This window comes from Callorhinus ursinus, unplaced genomic scaffold, assembly GCF_003265705.2.
Source record: "Callorhinus ursinus isolate GAN/ISIS: 27379988/994484 unplaced genomic scaffold, GSC_fseal_2.0 scaffold12, whole genome shotgun sequence".
Taxonomy (NCBI): domain Eukaryota; kingdom Metazoa; phylum Chordata; class Mammalia; order Carnivora; family Otariidae; genus Callorhinus; species Callorhinus ursinus.
In genome coordinates, this window is record NW_027397074.1 from 71,551,635 (window position 1) to 71,578,931 (window position 27,297).

General features: G+C 37.8%; 1 protein-coding gene across 2 annotated transcripts in view; it reads right to left on the bottom strand.

Annotated features, from left to right (window-relative positions):
* CHCHD3 (coiled-coil-helix-coiled-coil-helix domain containing 3) overlaps positions 1-27,297 on the bottom strand; it is a 266,047-nt gene that overhangs the window by 73,339 nt on the left and 165,411 nt on the right. For both annotated transcript variants that reach the window (XM_025854801.2, XM_025854800.2), the window contains exon 5: positions 18,531-18,614. In XM_025854801.2, the coding sequence (XP_025710586.1) occupies positions 18,531-18,614 (84 nt within the window). The remainder of the gene's footprint in view (positions 1-18,530; positions 18,615-27,297) is intronic.

Sequence of the window (27,297 nt, forward strand, 5' to 3'; positions counted from 1 at the left end):
TCAAGAAAAAGAAACCAGGTCCATGAATCTTGTCACCTAATATTTAATGTTTCTTGATTGAAAGAGAGGCAAGAAGAAGAGAAGAGCAAAAATGCATCCCAACTCTGAAACAAAGACAAAGCTTATTTTCTCTTGATTCTGGTACCACCTGGCCATGTTGAGAAATATATTAATTTCGAAAGATGAGTGGCCATACAATCAACCTCAATTTCAAACTAGAATACTGATTTAAAGACCCTTCAAAAAGTGTACAAAGCTCTAAGAACACTCATTATTATCCTGTAGGTCATCTTGCTCGGAACAAACACTATTTTCCAATACAATGCCAGGCTATATCTCTATTAATTACAAAACTGTGCTCCAACCGTATACCTCTGTCATTAAAACTGTATTTTCTACAGTCATTAAAATGAATTCTAATTTATCAGATAAAGAAATTTATGGTACAAAGATGCCTTTAAATACCTAATAAAATTACGCCAAATGTAAAGCAACATTATATAACTGAGTGCCTTGAAAAAAAATGATAGGGAGGAGTGAAGAGAGTGATGGTCCAGCCATGCTAGGGTGGGGCAGGAACATGTGTCCCCAAGCTCCACAACAGTCACTCTAACGTTGACAGTTGTGCCCAACTGTGGCAGCCTCAGCACACTGTCCCCGGTAGAGAAACGAAGAGGAAGTCCCATCTTTTTTTGTTGTTGTTTTAAGGATGGAAAAGAGGTTAGAGGACAGGAGGGCATTTAGGCACCTAAAAGTGGGGAGTGGAATTCCCTTAAGGAGGGAGTGACAAAATGGAGACTTGGTATGAAAAAGGCAGGTGCAAAGAGTAGCTATCAAGTCTTTTCTGTTTTGATACGATCAATGAAAGCCAGAAAGGAAACAAAGAGATGACGAAAACAAGCTAACCATTTCCAATCTATGAACACGGTCAGAGGAGGAATTTTTGCCCAAACAAAATTACAACATATGTGGGTAATCCACATACTGTTTAGCTTTGGTTAGGGACACTGAGTCAAAGAGGCCTGCTTAGGCTCCTTTACGCCTAATTCAATCCCATCCCAACTCTGACCTCCCAGGAGTCTGTGCAGTATAGAGACTGAGAACGTGGGCTTACACCCCTGGGTGCGAATCCTGACTCTACTGCTTACTATCTCTTCACTTGAATAAAGTACACACCGTTAGTCTGCCTCTCTCTCCTCCTAGGTAAAATAAGGACACAGTCCTGGACGTGGACGCATGTGAAGTGTGTAGCCCAGCGCTGGCAAATGGTAAGCTCATGATAAATGCTACAGTTCTTCTTTTCAAAGAGGGTAGGCAGGATTATTGGTGTTGACTTTGATTTGGGGGAGGGTGATGGGAGCTTGAACAAAGGAATGCGAGGTCACAGGGAGTCTTGTGGGCACATTTCCACTTGATGAGGAATTAAATTTTTTTTTTTAACTTAAGTATTCACTTACCAGATCCACAGTACCTACTTACTATTCCTCTAGGAGAAGAAGGATTAGAATCACTCTTGAAATCAGAGTACCATTTGAACTCAACACAGAACTGATCTGCTAACAAAGTACAGACCAAAATAAGCAATATCTGCCAGGCTTGGCAAAACAGACACCGTACATGAAAAGCAAACCTGGCAGTTTCTGAAAAGACAGTGAAGAATACACTAGAGCAATAAATGGCATGGAATCAAGGCAAGAGATGTGGGCAACGGGTGTTCAACAGGACCTGCCAGAAGGCTCTTCCCCCATATGCATGGCTCACGCCTGGTGTTCAGGCCCCTGCCCAAGTGGCACCCAATCAGAAGCCTCCTGGTATAAAGTAGCATCTGTACCCACTCCCTCTGACACACACACACACACACACACACACACACACACACACACAGTCATTTTCTCTTCCGTTATTATTTCTTTTTCTTCACAGAACTCATTACCACTTGACATAAAATATACTTGTTATATACTGTCAATATTAACAGAGTATTAACTCTATCAGTAATTTCTGTCAATTTTGCTCTCTGGTATATCCCTGGAGCCTAAAATGGAGTCTGCCCCACAGTCTGTTCTAAATAAACACTAAATGAATGATCCAGCCTGGTGAAGAGCTCATGGTGACAAAGCAAAGAAAGTAAAAAGAAACTGAGCAAAAATTCTAAACAGTCAGTAAGAGTACTAAATGACTTGCTTGAAAAAAATTAATATTGCCAGTTAAAGCAATAATGACTTTCAAATTTATGAAAATCCAGCAAGCTATCTAAAAGCATTCTAAATCACAGATGGGACCATGAAAATGGAGGACAGTCAGTCACTCCTGAAATCAACAAAAATGAATGAGGAATATAGGAGGTAGGTTTAAGAGAATATATATTTTAGAAAGTTTATTTCACTTTTTAACTGAAATCAGCCCAAATTTCTCTCTCCCATAAAATGTCCACGGATAAAGAAAGTGACTAGAAGTATGTTAAGTAAAAGTCGATATTTCTGTTCCTTAAAATACTTACTGTGAACATATAGTATTCTATTGCCATTACTGATTTTAGGATAAATGAATAATGAAAACTACAAGGCATAAAGAGTATCTACCTATACTCATTTTTCTATGTGGATAAACTTTAAGAGTAGTAATTTTCTCAAAAGAAAAATGCTTTTCTTCAGATAATGGGAAGATCCAGAAAGTACATTATATAAAATAAGCTATGGGAAATTTTTTAAACTGCAGTGTGGGTGTTTGAGGTGGCGACTTAGCAGGTATTTTACCATATTTTGTACCAAAGAGAAAATGAGAAAGAAAAAACAACTTATAACAGTTGCTTAAATGAAAAAAGACATTCACCCACAATTGAGAAACCAGGTTTAATCCTTGTAATGCCCATAATTTATATTCTAACAACTGCATACTTTAGTCATTAAAATATACTTGGATTCAAGGGATTGAAAATATAAGATCTGCATATATAAAAGATAATTTAAGGGGCCTAACCAATATTAGTTGTTTTTTGCTTTATTTTTTGAGGCAGAAGCAGTAAAGACAATAGGAAGGTGTGGGAGAGATACAAAAATGAGTTTAAATTACATGAGAACGACAGAGGTTCAACAGACAGAGCTTTTGGAAGGGTTATTGTTTGGTGATTTCTTTTTTAGATAAGTATTAGTCATTTAATTTATGCAAATTCTCTAATCTCAGAAAGACTTTGGAGAAACCTAGTCAAAAAAGGTACATTTTTAAGAACGTTAACACAACCTACTGTGAGTTTTTTTGTTTTGTTTTGTTTTTTTGTTTTGTTTTTCCTGAGCAGGCTAACAATATGCTGAGACTGTTAGTTTTATAATTAAAAGGACTTCGGTGATTTTGCTCTCTGGTGGGTACTTTTTTAACAGACTCTTGCATAAACTGCACAAAATAATGAGACATGCCAGAATTAAGTTTGACCTAATAGACTTTTCTTAGAAATGAAATTTACAATATTGATATCAACATTCCACTGCCATCTCCCTGATGCTATGACCCCAACAGAAACAGAAATGTTCTCTGCCTCTGAAGAATACAATCCAAAATAAAAAGCCTCATTAAAAAAAAAAAAAAAAAAAAAGGAAAGAAAAGACCCCTGTAGCCAGGAACATTCTGATCCATGAAATCCATCATTAAAGAGCAGTCTATGTCAAGGAACCACCCTTCCATGTTTTTATTTTACCACATATCTCCTTGCTCAGCTCTTGCCCCAACCCAACCTAACCGTATGACCTGTCTTCATCCATGCTTTCATGCTTTCTCCTCCTGGTCATCCATTCCATTTTAATGGATAATACAGAAGGTAAAAAAATAACTCATTCTGTCCCACTTACTTGTTAAATAAAAACTCTAGAAGACTGACCCCAAAATCACAATGAATAGTGAATCCTTATTCTTCACTGATATCCCAAATCAGACTTCCAATGAAAGGTTAAAATAAAAAACAAACATTCAAGTAAAATACATGTGCTCACTGCATGTTGTTAAGGGGGTACCTGTGCAGTATTTCCCCCAAATTCTACAGTCTCCTCCATCCCTGTACTCCCCACACCCCAGCTACCTCCTTAAAGCTGCTTTCCCTAAAGTCTGCAACCGCTCATCTCTGGAACCTAGTCTCTTCATCTTTATATGTCAGTCCCTAGTCTCAAGGAGCTGCACTCCAATATCACAGTATCTCGGTGTTTAATAAACAAACCGTTTTTGACCCAGAGTAGTTAAAGTTTAACCAGCTCTACTCTTGTTGTTGTTGTTTTAAATTTCCCACCCATTGGCTGGCCTTACAGTCATAAATGAACAAAGATTCTAACAAGCCTTTGCTCAAAAGATGAAGGATAAAACAAAGACCTGAGTTTAAATACACTGAAGTGTCCAGATTTGATATCCATCTCCCCCCCGCTCCCTCCCTCTCTCTCACAAAAAGAGTCTGTCAGATTTGAAGGGATACACATACAGGAGAAATCTCTATTTCATCAAATAAAATTAAGTATTTACAGAGCTCTGAAAACCTAAAAGATTAGGCAGAACTAACTGTAGTTTTTTAATTATTTCTGTATCACAAAACAGTTACACAATTGAGCTAATCATTCTGTTTCTTCTGGCAAAATTCAATATAACATTTCAACATAACAAAATAATGGAAAAATACTGTTTCCTAAATCACTCGCCCCCCAACAAGTTACCTCAAACTGTATGGAATTATCCTCCTAGATGCTGGAGACTGATGATGATGGCAATAGCAGCTAACCTAATTTAATATTCATATAAATTCACATATAATACTTTGTTTCACCTCTATACCCTCAAGAAGTATGTTATGAAAGCCATGTTACAGATGAGGCTCTAGGGGTGAAACAGGGTATATGGTGTTTCCAGGGACAAATAGTCAATAAGTAGTTCTGACACTGCTTGTCTTTGATGTCATTATGCTTACCTTGGGGTCCTTTGAGGAAGAGGTCCCGAGCCTTTGAGGCATACCAGAATCATCCAAGCCCATCTCCCTAACTTGCTGAGGTCAGGGGTTATTGAATACCTCAGGTAATTATGAAATAACTGAGAGACAAGCATTTGGGAATTATTGCTTTACAATAGTGTGGGTATGTGAAAATTAGCAACTGGAACAAATCAGCAAGTTAGCTGTCCTTTCCTCTGTTAGAACAAATCGGGTGAGTTCTACTCAAAATTTCTTTTGTTTAGCACAGCAATTAATTAAAACACTACTGCATGCTTGCTTTGTGCCATGTTATCAATAAAGCTAGTGAAATTTTGTTTGAGTTTCATAAAACGTGAGGAACAATACCCACGTAATTCAATATATTTCAGTCACCTTTGCAATATTTGGGATGGTCACCCCAACACCAATCAGTTCTAGGAACCTACATAAATATTTACTTACTTACTTAGAACCTATTCAAGCAGATAATAATAACGACTAAGTAAACACTGCCATCACTCCCTTCCCCAACTACATAAAACCAACCCTGAAACCCCCAGGTTTCTGTTTTCTTGTCTGAAAAAGTATACTTCTGTACTAGATGAATGCTAAAGTTCCATGGAGCAGTAAACTTCTATGTCTATAAAATATTCCACTTCATTAATTCAGAATCCAGGTGGTTGTATTAATAATGGCTTTAATTGTCAGTCAGCATAGGCTTCAAATACTGGCAATCTTGTTTTGTTGCCTGGCAAGGCTTGAAATTCAGAATTTCATCATAAATCACTGTTTCCATTTGGTTACTCCTAAAGTAATAATCATTCAAAAACACTCTTTTGCGTAATTACTCTTAACTAGAGTGTAACTGATATTTCCGTAAATGTTTACTAGTGCCTCTATTTAGTTAAAACACTCTTTTGTCTTTCTGGCATTATTCTTTTGGGCACCGAGTTCAGGGTCAAATCCAAATGATACATAATATAATTTTTTAATGTACCCAACAGAGAAATGGCAATCTCTGCTTTAACTGCATACTACTGAATTTTAACAAACAGTTCTAGGAATGTCTGCCAAATTTCTATAATTTAGAGCAACTATATCGTGAAAGAATAGACAGTCCACAATTTATTACATATTATTTTTCTTGAACTACAGAAATACTCATTGTAGTTCTAGTTACATTTTTATTTGAATGGTAGTGAGATCAGCAGAAAAACAGATCTCAACATGTGGACTGCCTACCCCAGGAGATAACCTGAGGATCTCAACTCTCCACCTTAAACTACCCTACTCCTGCCTATATTTGTGCTAAGTCACATCACATAACAGTCCATCTGGGGAAGGCAGAATGACACTGGAATTAAGTTCTAGAAATACTGATATTAACAAGAGGTAACAGGCGAGGAGGAGCGAGGAGAGACGAGAGGTGAACTGTGCTTGATTCAGTCACTCTCTGTATCTTAGGTGCCTACCACACACGATACCTGGGCATACAGTAGGTGCTCAACATCCCCTAAAAGGGGGATGTCTAACACAGGGCAGAGGAATGTACAGAGAGACAGCAAGTCTGCAGGTTTCCTGGTGTGTGACGCTGAGGCAGCAGATGGAGACCATCACAAGAGGTTAAATGAAGAAATGGCTTCCAGGTAGTTGATGGAGTGGTAGGCTTCTGAGATTTATAAATTACTCAGGTTAATTCTGAGGCAGGGTCAAGGGAAGCCACTGAGTTCAAAGTTCAAATAGCTCTAGGGTAGGAGTACGATCTGTTGCCTTAAATTAGAGGAAGGAAATTGACAGTAAACTCCTATTTGTGTGACCATAATCTAAATTTACAGGAAGTTTATGCCCCAAGATTCCATATGTATACAATCTAACCAGCAGGTGAATAAGAAAGCTGGGCTACTGCAGATACAGTGGTTCAAGGGCCACCTCACCAGAGGTGTACTAGAAAGAAATGATTCTGCAAAGTGAGCCATGGCAAAGGAAGACGGTGGGGGCAAAAGTATGAGCTGGAAGGGGATCATCACTAGGGGACACCACATGCCATTCTCCCCTTGCTGCCATCACATGAAGTCCCAACGTTACCTTGGCTGATCTAGCCTGGCATGGAACTTTGATTTCTGGACATTTCTCCCCATAGTATTTCTCAGACCACTTTCTTTCTCTCCGTTCCCCCTGGAGGAGTAAGGCCCGATCCATAGACCCTTATGTCTCCTATAACGTAGCCTGTGTACTTCACCACATAACTGTATCCATCATCTGACCCATGCCCTGTAATGAAACTGGTGTAATTTCTCTTTACTGTGGAACACAATCCACGATTAAGTAAGCCTACTGGTGCTGAGTTTATGAAAGAAGCCAAGTACAGAACATGCCAAGGGAAAACTCAGCTGAGAATCTGCTCCTAAACTCTAGAGGCTCTAAAAGTGTCATGCTCACTTCCACCAAAAATCTTCTTAAAGTGGGGGGCAGTAAGTGGAACTGCATGCTGAATGTAAGGCCAGAAAGCAATGGTCACACAGAAGGAAAGGCTATTAGTGAGGAGGAAGACAGAGGCCTGGCTGCACCAGCTGGGAAACTCAGGGCAAGTTACTTGAGGTCTCTGAGCCTCAATAACAAAATCAACAACAACAGGTTGGGTGGTGAAGAGACCTCCCCCAAAGGTCTGTCCTGGGGTTAAAAGGATGATGTTAAGTCATTTCATACACTGCCTGCCCAATAATCATCCCTCAGTAGATGGTGGCCATTTCAATGATGCTGCTGAGGACAGTGACACAGATACTTTATTTCTTGGCCAACAGCCTTGAATAGCAAGGGTGTCCACAATGCAAAGTCCCAAAGAGCATTTTCACCCAAAGCCAAGTCTGGGGACAATACATGAAGTTGAGCATCCTATTTAGGATAGGGCTTGTCAACAAAATTTTTACCTCCCCAAAGTCATGCAAAAGTAATGGCTAAGAGCACTGTTTAGGAAATATGATTTAATTTATTTTTTTTCTTTAAAGATTTTATTTATTTATTTGACAGAAAGAGACACAGCGAGAGAGGGAACACAAGCAGGGGGAGCGGGAGAGGGAGAAGCAGGCTTCCCGCAGAGCAGGGACTCCAGTGCGGGGCTCGATCCCAGGACCCTGGGATCATGACCTGAGCTGAAGGCAGACGCTTAACGACTGAGCCACCCAGGTGCCCTCAATATGATTTAATTTAATTTACTTTAAAAGTTTGCTGAAAAAGTGGTATCTATACTGATGTTCAATTTTATGTAAGATGTGCAGTTGCATTAATACCAGTAGCTAGCGAGGACCCGCACCCAAATCTCAGAGAAAACCTGCAGAATAAGGTGTAACCTGAGGTAAGGTGTACACTATGTGACCTGGAAGATGAATATCTAAATCACGTGGACCATTGTTGAGATTAAAGCCTTTTACCTCCTGAAAATGTGTCCATTCATTTATTCGATAAAGATTTACAAAGCACCCACTATGTGTTAGGCACTATTCCAGGGGCTGGGGATACAACACTGAACAGACAAGGTTCCTGCCCTTATGGATCTAAATGAGAACTACTAATAGTGAGGGCTCAGTACTGTGGCCACATTATTCTCCCTGGAGCTCTTGTTTTTAACGGTCTCTGAAAGAGAATGAAATTACAGAGCACAGATTACTGACCTTCATTCAGCTTAACTCACTGGATACAAAGACTGCATTTTCTGACCTAGGCAAGCAAACCCTACAGCTTCCTCATCAAATAATAGCCAGTCCTATAAACTCTTCCTGAAGGGTCAAAACTCCAGGCTCTGAAGGAAAGGAAGGTGTTAATACATCTTTTCCTTATTCCTCTAGCTCTAGATCTTGGTAAACACTTGGGGGAAGATTTTTAAAGGTCTGCAATGATAATTAAATATTTATCTAATTTGCTTACCATCCTACTTCATTTTATGAAAGAGAAGAAATTTCCTATTTGGACCCTCAATCTTTGGTGGCATTAGCCTCCATGCCTGATTCTTCACCCAAGGACATTAAGTCCTAGGTTGAAGGGCATGAGTCTGGGTCCTTAGATGGAAGGGCCCCAGTGAAACCTCACTACCCATGGCTCCCAACTCTGCAGAGCTTGGAATAATGCAAGCCTGAATAAGGACTGTGAATATAAATATAACACAGAAAATTACAGGCATAGTTTTCTAGAGATTCTTAGACAGACTAAAGATTATAAAGAGGATTAAAAGTGTGAACAACTCCCACTCCAGAGGACCTCAAGAATCCTCAGGCCTCTTTCTCATCTGTCTCCTCTTTTGCAACACAGTCCAAAGGCAGGCCATTCTAGGATGGTTGCAGGTCCTCAGAAGCCTTCAAATTAGGAACTCTACTAATGAAATACTATGGCTTCTTGACCTCAACGTCCTAGGAAGGACTCGAAGCTATAGGAACTGGCATTGTGCAGGGCACAGCAAACCTCAGATGTGTGCTGGGATAAGTTGGTGTTTCTTGAAAAAAAGATTCCGTGGCTTGAGTGTAATGCTGAAACATGGCATGCAGTATCATCATCTTGGAAGCTCTGAATGTATATAAACTCTGACAAGGCCCTACAGTAAAGAAATCTGTTCAGCTTAGTTAAACTTAACATTCCTCAAAATTATTTGGCCATGGAGCCCATCTCACTTCCTGACAAATACATTAATTTTTACAAGTTAGCTAGTGCCTACTATGTGCCAAGCACTATCGTAGTGATCAAAGGGGAAATATTTCTGGGCTTCATGGAGCTTATATATTTAATATTTATTTTCAAAGACCGCTATTTAAGGCAACCAGTTTGTTGGGTCTTTATCTGAGCATTTAACCTGATGAATTACTCTAACCCAGTGAATTCCCTTTTAAATCCCACGATCTCCAGCTCTCTGAGACAAAAGTAGCAGCTACTCCTCACAAAACATTTCTGCTCTGGAAAATAATCGTCTGGCATAGCCTCCATGGATCCACTCTGGCAATTAAAAGCTCTGTACCAGATGCCAAAGGGTGTTTGTGCTATTTGTATTTGTCACTATACCTAAACACACTTGCCTGGCTCACTGGAGGGGTTTAACAAATATGTTCTAGAATAAACAGTAAATGACAAGGACTCCCTCTAGCCCCTGAAAATTCCAATAAGAATGACCAAGATCAAAATCCTATCTTAGTGTGTGTGGCCAAATTGGATTTGGGTTCCCTTTATTGAATGCTGCCCTCACTGTGCCAACTTGCTTCACATGCCAAGTTCAGATGTGGGCACTTCTTCTTTGACGATGTTATGAGCTACAATTATTTGCAAATGTTTTAATGACCAAATATATCTTTCTAACTGAAGCTAATGTGCTGAAATGTAATCCCTTATAGAGGCACAGCTGGCTGATGGTCTGAACATAAAACTGGGATTCAAGAGCGTTTTCTAACACCAGCCCTGCAATTTTCTTTAAAAAAATTAATATTCGTGTATTTTAATTTCTCAGTCAGTAAAACAGGGAAATAAACATTGGCTGGTCTGCCTAAATGGAGTACATTTGAAATTTATAAATAAACAAGATATCAAGAAGCAAAACAATCACTAATTATGAAATTGGATGCAAAGAAGATTCAGAGATCAAGCCCATTTTCAATCACATTCGCCCGGAAATACAGAATGACTTCCTCGCTGCAATATTCCTACCAATAGCAAGAAAAGATCCCAAAGAAAGGAAAGGGAGTATTAACTGTTTTACAAATAAAACAGCCTTGCTGAGCCTCCCCACACAAAATAAACAGAATCTTTAAAAGTGAAATCAATTTTCCCTGGATTTCATAATGCTTTATTTCTCACCTTGTCTTTTACACATTCAAGTGGCATACCGTTTTAAGAAACTGTCATGGTAAACAGAATTTAATTATTTTATGGTACGGTCTTTCACGAGGTAAAGGAAATGTGAAGAGTTGAGAAAGTATGCAACCCATATTGTTGGCGTCTTAGCACTTATGATCATTACAAGCACTCACAAAAAGGCAATACTGGGCTTTAAAGCTGAACTCTGTATTATCTCTTTCTCAGAGCCCTGGGGCTATCACTGCAAAGCACAGTGGTCCATTCTAAGCTCTGAATAGAGAAAAGGAAGAGATCATTAAATTATAATTTCCATGCACAATTGGTACAAGTATTTCCTACCAACAGGATTAATATGAAAGCAAGATCCCAGAATAAAGCTGCTCAGCAGAGAGGATGACAGTTTAGTGTCTTGTAAATTTGATTTCACTGAAAGCCCTGACACATCATAATGGTGAAATCCTATTTACTGTAGCAAGCAGGATGGATAATGCTATTTAATACCTGGTGTACTGTGTGCCATCAGCTCATAGCTTTGTACTCCATGTTCTCATCTTACCTTCAGGTTAATACTTCTTGACAGCCTACATGGTAAATAGAGCCCCAAATTAAGTGCTGATCCCATGACTTGCAAATCTTTCCTCTAAAGTTAGGCGCAGAAAAACTGGCTCCAGTTAAAGGGATAATTTTCACGGGATGCACTTTTAACAGGCTCACCCCAGAAAAGAATGTTTAAGTCGCATATCCGTAAAGCCAGATTTAAAAAGCATTTCAAGGTTACCCAAACCACATTTCCCATTAGGAAATTCAGAGAGGTTAACAGAAAAGCCAATGCGTTTGAAGGACTTGTTGAATAATGAATTAAGGATAAGAACCCCATATCCACTACACTGTGTGGATCACTCTCTTCCCCCTCAGGAGAACAAAACAGAAGGGGGAGGGGGTGAAGTCCATTCCTGCTTGCTGCTTGTGGAATATCTGCAACAAGAAGCTTCCTTTAGGGAGGTAGTGAAGAGTGTAAAAGGGTTCAGATCTTTGAATCTACATTATAAATAAATATGTCCATTATATTAGGGAAAGATATGACACTGGCCCTTATTAATTTTTCTACCTAACAATGAAGATCTAAGCACATTTATGTGAACTATCATTACCTGTTAATGAGGAAAAAAAGAGCAACTCAAGGTACATGCTGAAAAACCACTCCTACAACCCCTGTCGTGTGTAATGGCATTACAATTAAATATGTCTCTGGCTTCCATCACCTTCAGTGTCCAACTCCTGGATCAGAGAACTTTGTTTCTGCAACTCTGGGTAACTTCAGACCATATTTCAAGATGAATGAGGAAACCAGTACAAAAATTCAGAGTGTCAAAGGATTAATACATATCTCTAGGTTGACAAGTACAAACTAGCCATCTACCACAAAGTTATGCTTTTAACTATTATGTTAAATTTGCTATGTCACACTGTACAGCCAAAGCACACACAATCATTTGGTGTATATGAGCTACCCATATGACCTAGAATCACTGACGACTTGTTTAGAAAGCACTTGAGGGGGGAAAGTATCAAAGGGTTTTTTTTAATTCCATAAATAGACTTTATTAAATTATCTTCCTACCCCAGAAAAGACTGCTTATGTTTTAGTATCTTAGATGTCAGTGATCTGTGATTCTATCCTGTATTAATCCCATCAAAAGGCTGACCAAGCTTCACTCAATGAAGTATTTTTATAATGACAGACTTCATCTGGTAGTAAAAATACATAATTTCTTCCCATAAGCAGCACACTGGGCTGACAATAATCCGTTCTGTTGTCGTTTCTTTTTACTATCATTGTTGGCATTATTTTCCCCCAAGCTTTGCACAGAGGAATAGAGAAACCAAGGTACTAATTGACAAGTCAAGCAATCAAAAAAGCCCATTAATCGTACAGATGAGCCCAACACTTTATAATGCAATGGAAGATATGCCACCCACTATAAGTAAAAGGCTTTTAAAAATTGCTTATTTGGTGTAAGTAAGCACGACCTTAGAATTTAATTAGTAACTCTCTCCACAGGTGATGAACTAGTAAAGTACTTTTCTTCTTAATGACAATTTATTTTTCACCATTCTCTTTGCACTGCTTTCTTTTGCTCAGCGTGTACAATTCCCTCTCCTTAATTGTATGGGATTGACTGCAGTGTGTATGCAAATAGCTACTGAAATCCAGAGGGAGCCTATAAACTGAAAGCAATACAGATCCCACTACCCTGTTGATCTGAACGTTGTGACTCTACCTAAGCCCTCTGATCTCCCTCAGCTCCTCAAGTCACCAAGGCTTTTATAGCTGTCTTCACACTGTGCCAAACCCCACCATTCTTATGAATGCCAAGAGCAAAGTGGATTCAGTAGAGCAAATCAATTCAAGTTCATAATTGGGAAGTTAGACACGAAGACACACTAATCATCAAAGAACTCACATCTCCAAGATGTCTTGGGGAGAAGGGGGTCCTTCATCCTGGAAGATCCCTGGGAGAATCTGGACTCTGCCCTCTCAAACTATGGCCTGGTCTTGCTTCTCACTTCCCTCCCATAGGGCTAATAGCCTACTGGAAAATACACATGCCCTGAAAAACATGAAGGCAATCCAGACTCTAATGAAATGACCATCAAAGCAGCTTATCAAAAGTAACAGAAAGTTTGTTTCTATCTAGAGGTGGAATGATAGGACTATCTGATAGCAACACTATGAACATATGAATGAATGGCTCAAAAACATTTGTAAACTGCTTCAGTAACTATGGCTTTCTTACTTCAAAGTAGAAGAAGCACAACTAGATGTTAAAATAACTCTTAGAGGTCTCATGCTGTAGCTGCTAGATAATAAGACTTTATTTATTCCCTTTTTGGCCAAATGTCCCCAGGAAGTACCATCCTGGGGAAAAGATCTCATTCTGAATGCTTAACAATCTTGTAGATTATGAGGTAGCATTAATCCCATTTTAACACTGGGACCTAAAAAGTTGTATTAGAAGCCAAAAAGAGATAACTTACCACCCAAAGAGCTAACACACAACCAGCAGGATCTAACAAATACTAAAGCTAGCTCAGGTGTTGGATCTGCCTCAGATCCAGATGTTTTCGTTGGATATTCTCGGGCAAGTTACTTGAAGCCTTAGGGCCTTCATCTAAACAACAGGACTGACAACCTCATAGGGTTGTCTGTGTGAATAAAATGATATAACCCATGGCAAGTGTCTAGCACATGTAAATGCGCAATAAATGTTACTGTGAGTTACTATCACAATGATGATGATGCTACAAATAATATCAAGATAGTCAAAACTTGATTCTCATAGGATAGATATATATTATTAATTTAAATGATGAGTGAAGAAGATACCAGGTACTTTGTTGATAGTTAAAAACTATACATTAATTGCTTAAGATGTAATTTTACGGTATAAGCTTAGTAAATCTAGGATTTATTCACTGAACTCCTATGTGAGTTGTGGAAAATACAGAGACGAGAAAATGACATTTAATCTCAGGGAATTTATGTGATAAACACAGATAACAAATCACAATTACCATTAAGTGTGGCACCATAAAGAGAGGTATAAAAACACTATGGAACATTCCCTTAGAGATTTGTGGAAAGCTTCCTAAAAACACTTAAGAACCTTCTCTTTGAAAGCTGCCCTGGGCTTCCTCTTATCAAATCACCAATCAGGAATTAACATCCTCCAAGTCTCTTAAATCAACAACCAAGAGTTAAAACTCAAGTCTCTTTCAGTTAGGCCACACACCTAACTGTGACCTCACCAATGTTATTAAAATACAGAAGTTCACTTCACATCTAGGTCAATGTCATTTGATAAAGTCGGCAACCTTTACAATGAAATAGGGACTTGAAAAACTTTTCAAATGGCTTTGACTTTCTTTCTCAGTAAAGAGTTACTGCTTTTGGAATACTGGTTCTAAGAAGGGTGAACTGGTGTCCAGTTAAATTGTATTTATTCCTCCTCATGAGGCAGTGATAGGAGAAAGTTATCTCAGACTCGTGGTGAACTAACCAATAGGAGGAGAAAGATCCATTCACACATAGGAATTATCTAATTGATAGAATTTATAAATAGATCAAAGAGGCAAGCCACACTGTAATAGAACTGAATGTGCTCCACGTGCTCAGGGGATTTGGGTTAAAAATGTCTCAAAGAAATTTGTATCAAGTCAATGACAATGAACAATTCAAGTAATAAGACTACGAGTCATCTTAAAAGTGACTGTGTACATAATGATGGTGTTAATCTAGTTGATGGGGATCACTTCTGGAATGATTCTGTTAAAGACTGGTCAGTGTTCCCTCTCCAGTAATGATACACCATCTAGTATCTAGTTTATGGTTTAATCATTTCATTTGGTTTAAATAAAGACATGTACTTAAACCACTTTTAAACCACAGGCAACCTGGATTTCGCAGAGTAAGTTAGGTGATTCTACAAGTTATCATAATATTATAATTATTTTTCTTACATTATGCACTATTGGATTTAGCACTTTTAGATCTTCTAACACGAACTATGTAGAATTTCTAATAGAAATGGTGAGACATTGCACTTTTCACTGTCAGCACAATACAAGAGGAACTCTTTTTAAAATCTTCTACATTAAAGCCTACAAAATGCTTCATCACTGAAGACCTACATCTCTCAAATATTCCTGGAAGAAATCCAATTGAACGAAATTAATGTAGCTACTTCAGGAATGGCAGTAATAAACAAAGATGGTTTTACAGAAATGGAGAGAAGACAGCAGGAAGTTGAACAATATTCAAGTAATTTCATGATTTTTAGTGTTTTGTACACAATGAAAAGTAAGCAGATACTCTTTAATGGCAATGGCTTTTGTTAATCATTTTCCAGTTTTCAAAGAGCTTTTATATACATCATCTTATCTGGTCCCCCCAATAACTCACAAACGTGAGCAAGGAACAGAGTATTATCCCCACTTCATAGATAAAGAAGCAGAGACCAGAAGAGATTAGATGACTTGTCAGATAACTACATGACAGCACCATGCCTTCTGACTCCTAGTCCAGCCTGGAGTTATTAGGTATTAACTAATAATAGTGTGATTATTCCACCTTAGAATTTTTCTAAGCTCACAGGTACTCCTCAGTTTTCAGTTAAAATTCCTAAAACACTACTTTCCAGCCTTATCTTCAAAAAGGAAAAAATATTTCACCTATATAAAAAGATGCTGACGGCAATGACTTGACATCATCACACCATCTCCATCTCATCTACCACCATGTGTTCTAACTTCACGCCAAAAACAACAGTTAGCTGCTGAGCAGACTGGTTTCATCAGCCAAGATCGAATCTTCTCAGTATATCACACTAATCACTGAATGACCTCCATCAAATTGGTGGATTTATGAGAAATGGGTGAATATTTTTCATTGCCTTTTCTTGTACCTGACAGCAATCAATGACAAATCCAAAAGGTACCTAGCACAGTAATACTTGATGGCAAAGAAAACTGTCACTGGGTGGGAAAAAAGTGGGTACTGGGTAAATCACCTCAAAAACTATCAGTCATTCATTTTATTCAGCTAACATTTACTATCAGGTACGGTGCTCTGGAAGGGCTGAGGTAAACTAACAGCTGACTGAGTGGTTACTCTGTGCCGGACACTACCATAGGTGCTTTATGAGAATGAGCTCACTTAACAAATCCGTAAGGTAAGTACTATTATATCCTCATGTTACAGCTGAAGAAACTGAAATTTGAAGTAACATGCTACAAAAACTCAGCAGATAAATGTCCGTTCAGTGCATTCAATCCAAGTCAGAGGCTGTGTTCTAAACCAGGGTTCTACAGACTAGAACTCATGAGTCAAATCCAGCCTGCTCTCTGTTTTTATATAGCCTTAAGAGTGGTTTTGGGTTTTTGAGTGGTTTGGGGTGGGGGGGGGTCCAAAGAAGAGTATTTCATGACATACAGAAATTACGTGAAACCCAAGCTTCAGTGTCCGTAATTGGAACGCAGTCACACTTGCTGACTGACATACTGGCTATGGCTGGTGTCACGTTACAATGGCAGAGCCGAGCAGCTGAGCTGAGAGCTGAGTAGTCGAGACAGAAACCATACACAGCCAGTGAAGTCTAAAGTATTTCCTATCTGGCCCTTTACAGAAAAATTTGCTCACTCTTGCCATAAGCCATTCCACTCGATGCTTTTTTTATCATCTCTACTTGGATGTCTTAACAAATATCCCAAACTTACAAATTCCTGATTTTTCTGCACTACCCACAAAAAGATCCATATCTGCATAGTCTTCCTCTATAGAAAAGCCATCCTTCTAGGTATAAAAGCCATAGATCTAGAGTATCCTTGAGTTCTTTCCTTCACTCATGTTCAAAACCATCAACAAGCCTGATCAGCTCTGCCTTTGAAACATTCAACCCTGTGCTTCATTCCCTCCATGGCTAGCAGCCGGACCCAAGCCATCACTATCCCTTTTCTGAATTACCGCCATTACCTCTTCTTAGGTCTGTCTTGCTTCAGTTCTTGCCCAAGACAAAAGCCAACATGCTCTTCCACTCACAAACCCTCCAGCCTTTCCAACATGCCACACACAGCCCTGTTTCAGGGCCCTGGTGCTGGTTGACTTCCCATTACTGCAGACCTCTTACCAAAAGCCACCTATTAGGCCCGCCCTCTCTACCAGACCCCACACCCTATGACTCCAAGGCCCTGGGACTCCTTTTTCTCTGCTTCATTGTTCATCCATAGAATTGCAAACTGCCGCCCACTATATACACTTCAGTTCCCTGAGGACAAAAGTTTAGTTCATTTTCTTCATTAGCATATCTCTGGCACTAGCCTGGGGCCTGACATGTATTAGGTGATTAAGCAGACATCTGTTTGATGAATGAAGAAATGATCCCTGCATGCAAGAAGCATGCACACTAGTGAAGTACAGACACGGGTGAGCATATTTAATGTGTAAATAACTGTACTGAATGGGACTTAATACTGTATTTCTTATTGTATCTACTTTCTTATTAAACATCTTACTCTAAACAAACCAAACTTTAGAGGTTTCCATCAAAGGGAAGAAAGATCTAGCTTTGTATGGCCCATGTGCGAAATTATTCTAGACAAATCTACTTCACTGAACGGGGGCACTGATGAGGTGGCTCAAATTCTCATTCTGAAACCCACAGTCCCCTTCTGTTTTAGCTTTAATTTCTGCCTTTGCATCTCTGTCAAACTCTAAGGCCTGCCCAGAGGTACTGCCTCAACTCCTCTGAACTCTCCTTCCTAAATCCTACTGTTCAACTCCTGCCCATTCCTTAGCCACAAATGCAGTGAAATTGAGATTACACAAAGACAATATATCCCTTAAAACACTTCCATTTCTATGAACCCACTCAAGTTTCGTCAATGTTAGGGAGAGTCAAGAGTAGCACTCTACTGTTTGACCTGGAGTCAGTGCAGTTTCTAAACATTTAGGGAAAAAATACCCGGCGGGCGGCAGGGAGCTGCAGAGTGATAAATGCCCCATTGAACCAATAACTCAACCAAACCCCTAAACAACCAAAGAAGAAATAACATTCCCTGTGAGAATGATCTACCTGCTTGGCTTCCTCACTTCCTTTTAACTAGGAAAAGCAGCTACAGTTCTAATTATTAGTGCTTAAATAAATATATGGGAAAGTTGCAGATGTGGTTCTAGAAGAGAATCAACGACAAGAAATAGTCATACCCTCTCCTCCAGTCTAGCCAGCTGCTCTTTGTAGAACGCATCCTGCTTCTTTATCACTCGATCTTTCTCTTCCAGCTGCTTAGCCTAAAAAAAGAAATGAAGAATACACTATATCAAGAAAAAGCAGCAACAGTGAAGCAAAAGTCAAGTATAAATTACATTAGAAATAAGTACATAGAGCTAAAGATTTTTGCAATCTATTAGGTCTCTGCCATAGAACAATATTAATAAGATGATGATTGCTGTATTTAAATGTAAAGGAGTCTACACTGTTGTGTTTTTTTTTTTTACTGTGACAGCTGTGTCCTACTTTGTCAAAAAGTTTTACAGCACAGTTTTATTTAACTCCTATGGAAGAGTAATTTCAACGATTAATATTTTGTACAATAAAACTTAGATTTTATTTATGTACAATAAAACCACATGGTTATTAACCTTTTTTCTGAACAACAAAAATACCTATATGACATTTTCTACATAAATCTTATGTTTGAGAATCCTTAAATTACCATTGAAACCTGCACCTAAGTACATGTATTGGTCTATTTTCTTTTTTATGAAGCAGTTGTCTTTGGAGCACGGGGCAAAAACCACTGTAAATGTTTATTTGAATAATTAAAAATTAATAGTAAGAAATAAAAATAGTTAAAGTAATTATAAAACTCAGTCATCGCATTTCTAATTTATAAGATTTTTTCAAAATTAAAAAAAGGTAATAAAAATTTTTTGATACTTGAAAAATAATGATAAAGATAGTTACTTATGGATGTTTTTCAAGGTTAATAAAAAAATGCATTTTTTCAAACTGTTGTTTGTATCTTGATCATTACATTTAAGTGATCTTTATCTCTGAGAACAGATCTCCCTGTCTCACACCCTAAGTTAGAAAAGTTTTTAATATATTTTTGTTCAGTAAATGCTGAATACACACTTGATGAGGTATTTTAAGATATTCAGCAAGTATGCATTTTGGCATTCCCACCCTCATGCTGCATACCACATTTTTTTGCAGGGTGATCAAGGGTCACTTGGCTCAACCTTGTGTGAGGGTGATCTGCTTAGGTTAAGTGTACCCATTTTACACATATATAGGTCATTGCTTTGCTACTTACTTTGTCTTCAATGTCCTGCAGCATGTTAAAAACAAACAACAACAATTATTTAACAATAGAAGTAGTATTTTTTCCTAATGTCACAAAGAAATCTGATAGATAATATCTAAGATGCAAACCAAAGAAGGCAATGGGGAAAAAAATCAGAGAACTTGCTTAACTTAGGACACAGTTAAATGTCAGTGTGCTGCTACAGTTTGAATAGAAGATTTCAGTGAAAAGTTCATGCTGCTTGAAAGCATATGAATAAATTTAAAAAGATACAATAAGATTACATTAAAATATATTCATATGCAAGTACATAATAATTGATGGCTCCTTGGTACAACATAGTAAAAACTTGACTAGCCTGTCAGGAATATAAAAGAAAAAGTAAACAGAGAAAGAATTTTTAACAAAGCTAAGTGTGAAGAAAGTATGCATGACAATATGATCTACAGAGAAAAGATATTTCTAAATTCAACACATACACACCCAAAATAGAAATAAAGGAAATGTAAAACAACGGTTTTATGAGACCCTCTGTTAAAAAAAAAAATCATTAAACCAAACAAATAAGCAAATGACAAAAAGAGGAAAAGAACACACAACATATAACTATGAAGAGTTAAAGTTACTAAAATACAGAACACTAAAAAAAAAAAAAAAAAAAGCCAAAAGAAAAATACACAAATGACATACACTGGTAATTCACACACAAAAATACAAATAATAAACACATGAGGAAAAAACCCAACCTTAAGAGAAATCAAAGAATGATAATTAAAATAATGAAATACCATTATTCATCTACTGAACTGACAACAATATAAAATAGTAATAATAATGTCACAGATACAGGAAAATAGGCTCTTCTATACATGACTGGTCAGAATGTAATTTGATATAGCCACTTTTTAAATCAATTTGCCACAATGTAATGTTTTTAAAATGTACATATTCACTGAGATCTAAACTCTGTTTTTAGGACTTTTTAAACTGTCGATCTTTTTTTTTTTTAATGTTTTATTTATTTATTCATGAGAGTCAGAGAGACAGAGAGAGAGAGAGAGAGACATGCAGAGGCAGAGGAAGAAGCAGGCTCCCCGCCCAGCAGGGAGCCCAATGCTGGAATTGATCCCAGAACCCTGGGATCATGACCTGACTTTTCTTAAGTAATTATGACAATACACAAAGATGTTCAAGATAAGGTTGTTTAGAATTGCAAAGATGCAAAAATAAAAACCAATTTAATGGCTAAATAAAAATACCTTCAAAATATACTAAGTAAAAACGGAACAGATTATAAACAAAAAGGACAGTATAATCTCTTTTCTTTGTAGGGAAAGAAAAAGACCAGAAGGATACTCAACAAAATGTCAACAAAAGTTACAGCAGAATGGTAGGTTTATGGGTGATTTCTAGTTATTCTTGCTTCTTTATATTTTCCAAATTAAAAAAAAATCACATACTTTGTAGTCAAAGGACACAGGAGGGAATTTTCTGAGGTGAGAGAACTAGTCTGCTTGTTGATAATGGTGGTGGTTACACAATTGTATGCATTTGTCAAAACTCATAAAACTACATATCACAAAGAATGGATTTAACTATATAAATATCTTAAAGTGTATACAAATTAAATACACTAAAATAACTACATATAAATATATGGATGGACGTGTGCATATATCTTTGCTATTGTTAATCTGCTTATCACTTGGCCAATTTTATTCTAGGCATTTAATCCTAGGAAATATTAAGAAAAGCACACAAGGATTTAGATCTAAGAAAATAAAACCAATGTTACTTAAAGCAAGTGGGAACAATAGAAGGTTGTATAAATAAGATTTGGTCCAACAGGATATTGATTATAAAGATTTTAGTCCAGATACAATGACCAAATATTCAGAGCCCTTAAAAAAATAATGGCTTGGAAAAAAGTATCTATTATGCCAAGATATTAACAGTGGACAGGATATGCATAGTGGGATATTTTTTCTTATTTGGACTGTTCTATACTTTCTAAATTTTCTAGAATGAGCAATTACTACTTCTGTAATCAGAAAAAATATTTCTTAAACATTAATATCATATACATGTATCCCTGACTATGAGATGGAAACAAAATATGAGATGGAAGCTCAGAGTGAGGTATTTAGTAATTATATTAACAACCAAATTGTTTTAACAACTTGAACAATTATTTATAGCCTGGAAATTATCTTAACCTACAAAATCCTTAATGTACCAGCACTTGATTCTCTCTCCCATTCAATGTATGACATTACCCACCATGGTTCTTAAAACACTTGCACTAAATGTTTCTTTTGTTCACATATAGTGCACAGTGAGACATTTTTTTTAAATGCAAAGAAAAAGTGATAGGTATTCTATTATGGTCATTTAGAAAACACTCTTGAATTCAATACAACAAATATACTGCTTAAGCCTACTGAGGACTACATGCACCCAAAAATTTGATTTTGAGAAGCAACGTAAATAAAGGATATATAGTAATATTCTCATTCACTTTTCTAAGATGTAATCTTTGAAAAAATTTAAAGCAACATGTGAAAAGGTCAGATATACACACTAAAAAGGAACTACCTCCAAAGACCCGAAACCACCAAGCTACAGTCTAACATCACAAATCTTTCCCTAGACAGCCAACAGAATCAATAGTTTGAGATCCACTGGGGAGAATAACAAAGCAAGAAACACAGCCACAGCACTTGAACGGCACATTGCTTTGAAACAGTTAATGTGATGCTGGGAGGGAAAGTCACACAATATGAATCCTGAAACTTAAATAAGCCTGGAATACATTGACTAAGCTAATAGCTGCCAAGGATGGAGAGTCACACTCAACTTATGAAAAAGCAGTAAACCAAGTGCAAGGAAATAAAACTTCTACGTATAACTCTCTAACACAGAGAGAATCATTTTAAATGAACAAAAACAAAGAGGATTACATTACTTATTGTTATAGAACCATTTCTTAGGGGAAAAAAAGAATATAAAAAATTTCCCCTCATTTCTTGTTTACTATTACTCTCACTGCAAGAAATGTGCACTGATTAGTTTTCAGATCCTGTTAGATTTGGGGTAACATGATTGGGCTTGAAAACATGACAGAACTTAAGTGGATCATTATGGAAAACTAGAGCACCCATATGCAAGAGACACCAAGAAAATAAGGAAATCAAGTTTTCTTTAAGAAACCCAACACATACATATTTCAATGTTTTTACTCCGTGTTGGTAGCTAGATTCAAAATGAAGTATCCATATGTTAACTTCTTTAAGACTTGCTTCTTTTCAGAAAGGATCTGAAGGTGCTTATGACAAAGAATAGAATAAGGTCAACAGAAGTAAAAACTGGGATTATGGATATGACATACTGTGCTGGTGGGAACTTTACCTTCCCACGTATATTCCTAGGTAACTCTTCATAGCGAAAGGTTTTTGGCATAGTAGCTCAGCCTTCTTAGGCCTGGTTGCTCCTGAGGACTGCGGTGTGGCACAGGGTACATGGCCTGGGGAACCTGGTGACATCACAATCACCTACCTCAGAGGTTGTATTGTTACCTTGGACATCAAGTACAAGGCATGTTAAAGAAAGATTCTGGGCTATGGGAAAGCTTGTACACTTGATTTTTATTTTTTATTTTTAAAAGGTTTTTATCTATTTATTTGAGAGAGAGAATGAGAGAGAGAGAGAGAGAGAGAGAGAGAGAGCACATGGGAAGGGGGAGGGTCAGAGGGAGAAGCAGACTCCCTGCTCAGCAGGGAGCCTGATGCAGGACTCATCCTGGGACTCCAGGATCATGACCTGAGCCGAAGGCAGTCGCTTAACCAACTGAGCCACCCAGGCGCCCTAAGCTTGTACATTTTAAATGACAAAGTTCCTTGAAATGCCAGTGCTCAATTTTAATAGCTCAAGGGAGAAAACAAAGCAGGTACCTGTTCAATTTTCCACTGGAGGACACTATGAAGCCAGAGATTACTAGGGTTGAGAAAAGGCAACAACTGTAAATCAACCTAAATAGGAAATCCCTATAATGATATTTCCTATCATTCTAAATCTTATAACAAATCTGAAACACACACATAATGGATGGAGAAAGATTTAATCTTTCACAATGATATGGATAATCTGTGGCAAAGATCAATCTCTATCTTATAACTCACATAAGCAAATAAGAGCAGGGAAAAGAGCTTTATTCCTTGTCAGAACTACATAGAACACAAAATATATAGGAACCTAATAAAAGTATATGCTAACATAAAACAAAGAACTGAATGATCCAATGGGACTGAACCATAAACTTGTAAGGTAATAATACATTTAGAAGCTGTAGAACATGATCACTGTTCACTGTGGATACCAATTAGCCGTAACAAAATAATTAAAGTAGCCATGCATTCAATTAGCTGAATACTACACTTCCGTTATAAATGAGAAATTACATACGGTTCACTGAGCCTTTATCAAGTGGCATTGGTAAACAAATAATCATACTCAAAAGCACTGTTTTCCGAGCCACATTATAAGGTGACCTTCAAAAGGGTAACTCATCTAGGTGAACTTAAATGATGCCCAACCTATTATCAACTTTAGCACACTGTTCAGTGACTACTTAGAGGCATAAGCTATGAGCAAACCCCAGCTTGAAATGTTAAACTACACTTATGTGCACAAACACAGTGAGGGCTGGCTTAAGTTGAATATAGACCGAGACTTAACAACAGACTTCCTAAATCTGGAACTCGTATCCAAGCCTCCAGGGCTTGATCAGTCCCCATTCGGTTCTGTTTTGTCTTCCCAAGAAGAACTTCAGGAACTCTCCTCTTCATTTCACCTTTTTTCACGCTGATGACATACTGGAAGCAGCCTACTGAATATGTCCTCTGCCACTTTGAGGCATATCTGCTTATTTTCTTGAAAAAAGCAAGCAGAGGCAGGTAAGTAGTTTTTGAAATTAAAAAGTAAAGCCAACAATGAGTGAAGAGAGAATGTTAGGTACATAAATTTAGAACAGAAAGCAACCTAGTGTGCTTTGCTTTAACTTTTTCCAGAAGTTCTCTCCTAACATTTGTGCAGAACATGGTATTTGACAAAATAAGTAAAATTCAGTGCTAGATGAAATCAGAAATTGTTTTACAAGCCTTCTTCTACAGCTTTAGAGAGGAAAAATAATTTTTTAATCATACATTCACTTTTCCAGTTTTCTAGTTTAATTCAGAACTTACTATGACAGAAAGTAGAAAATCCACTTGGTGGGGAGTCAGGAGACCCAGATACCCATTCCAACTCTGCTAAATCACCATGTGACAACACACTGACTCACCCCAGCTCCATCCATGTTCTAAAACCCATCTTTAATGTTACTTCCTTCATATAGCTATTGACAAATCATAACCTGCTGCCTCTCCCACTTTTGCACCTAATAAAACTTTTCAACAGGTCTCATACAGTAACCTGTTTTTTTAAAGATTTTACTTTTAAGTAATCCCTACACTCAACACGGGGCTCGAACTCACAACCCTGAGATCAAGAGTTGCATGCTCCACTGACTGAGTCTGCCAGGCCCCCCTTATGGCACCTGATTTTGACTTTGCCTTGTATCGTACGTGTTTATCTACCCATGGTCCTTCTCTCAACTGTAAACTCTGAGACAGGAAAAGAAATTAACTCCTCTCTATCTGGATCTCTGGCTCAACCTAGGTCTGTAGCTTCCCACAAAGACTCAGGACATGCCAGCCCAAATGAAAACAAGTACACTGAGGTAAAGAGTCTGTAGGAAGTAGGTAGACACAACTTCTGGGGAGCCAATCTGTCACAGCATCTGTGATTTACTTCAAAATACACAGTGTGACATTATGTGTCCATGTTCCTTAGCTTAACCTAAGCTCTGAACCAGGTGCTGCCAGCATGCTACTCAAGCACACAGAATGCAGGAGCCATCAGCAAGTACTCTTACTGGAAGCTCAAAATTGGAAGCTGAATAAGTAGAGGTGGCTACTATAAGGGCGTCACTCATGCATGCCTTGATCAATAATGATGTTTTGCTACTTAGCACAATGACTGTTGGAAATGAATTTTATTAGTGAAAATGGTTCATTAACTAGCATGATAAATGTTACATATAGGTTCTTTCTAGTTGGTAAAATGAAAACTCAAAAAGATATCAGGGTTAGCTCCCATAAGGATATTCCTGCCTCTGCTGTGTGACTGGTCACGAGACTATGCGAGGTCACGACAACAAAGCTGTTGTGGTGCCTTAGGCCTGATCACGTGACAGTCCTGTATCCAGCCATTGGTTGAGGACAGAGATTCTCACCTTCGGCACTGCTGACATTTTGGGCCAGACCACTCGTTGCTGCGGAGAGCTGTCCTATGTACTGCAGAATGCGGAGGGGGACACCTGGCCTCTAGTAGCCAACAGTACCACCCCAACTCTGAGCTGTGACAACCAAAATTGCTTCCAGGCATTGCCAAAACTGCCCCAGGTAAGGACCACTGGTTTAAGAGGATTGTTGGCTGTCTGAGGCCAAGTACAAGCAACCTCGTCTGCCCCAAGTAACCCTCTTCCTGAAAAACAAACAAACACTTAACAGACAACTGGGACTTCACTGAGTTTTACTGAATGGGTTGTATGAATCATTTTGTACTGCTTGTTAAGAAAGTTTTCTTCAATAAACGTCTGTTTGTATTACAGAATTGAGCTGGAGTCTTGCTCACATTATAAACTGGTAGGGTTGCACTGCAAAGGTATAATGAATAAAAGCAACAAGAGTGGCTCACATACATGTAATGCATCATATCCCAGTGAAAGAGGAAACTGGAAATGTTAGTTCTTTATTTTTGAACTAAGTATAAAAAGCATAAAACAGGTATATAAGTTCTCTCTTTTCTCTGGCTCCCTGCACAAAACGGAATCAATGCCTATATAACCTCGGATTTTAAATCCATGTAACTGATGCTCAGTTCAGGAAGAATGGATATTCAGTTAACATGAACAGATATGAGTTGTTTAATATTTGTTCTGCTTGGGTAATGACAACCCTAGACCTAATATTAAATATTTTATGTATCATTCCTGAGAACAGGCATATAATGATTCCATTATAATTTATAACTTTCAATGTTACAAAGCAACATGAAATTTCAACATGAAAAGGCACTAAAATATACCACTTCATCAGGTCAGTGTTGTATATTCCATGCTCCCCCACCCCAAGACCCATTTAAAGAAAGAACAGCCATAACGATATCCAGCACATAAGAAACATTAAATAAACACTAAATCAAAGGTGAAATGAACTGTTAGGAGTTCAGAGTTCTCAAATAAGCAGCTTTAGTTTCTCTAACGAACACTCACTTCAGCTACTACATGTTTATGAAATACACAAGAGAATGTAAACATGCATCAAGTCTAAAAGAAAAGACCATCTGAATCAAAATCAAAGTTCCAGAAGACCAAGTTCTATGAAGAAATGAGAACGCTATGTCACAGAATCATTAGTAAGCTTAGAAACTTTAAGGATAAGAAGGATCTCTGAAAGAAGGAAAAGTGGTTTATAAAAAGGGCCACATTCAATAAAACTGTGTGATTACATGGACTCAGAGCAGGAAGGGGCTTTTATTATCAAATTCAGCTGCAGAATAGATGG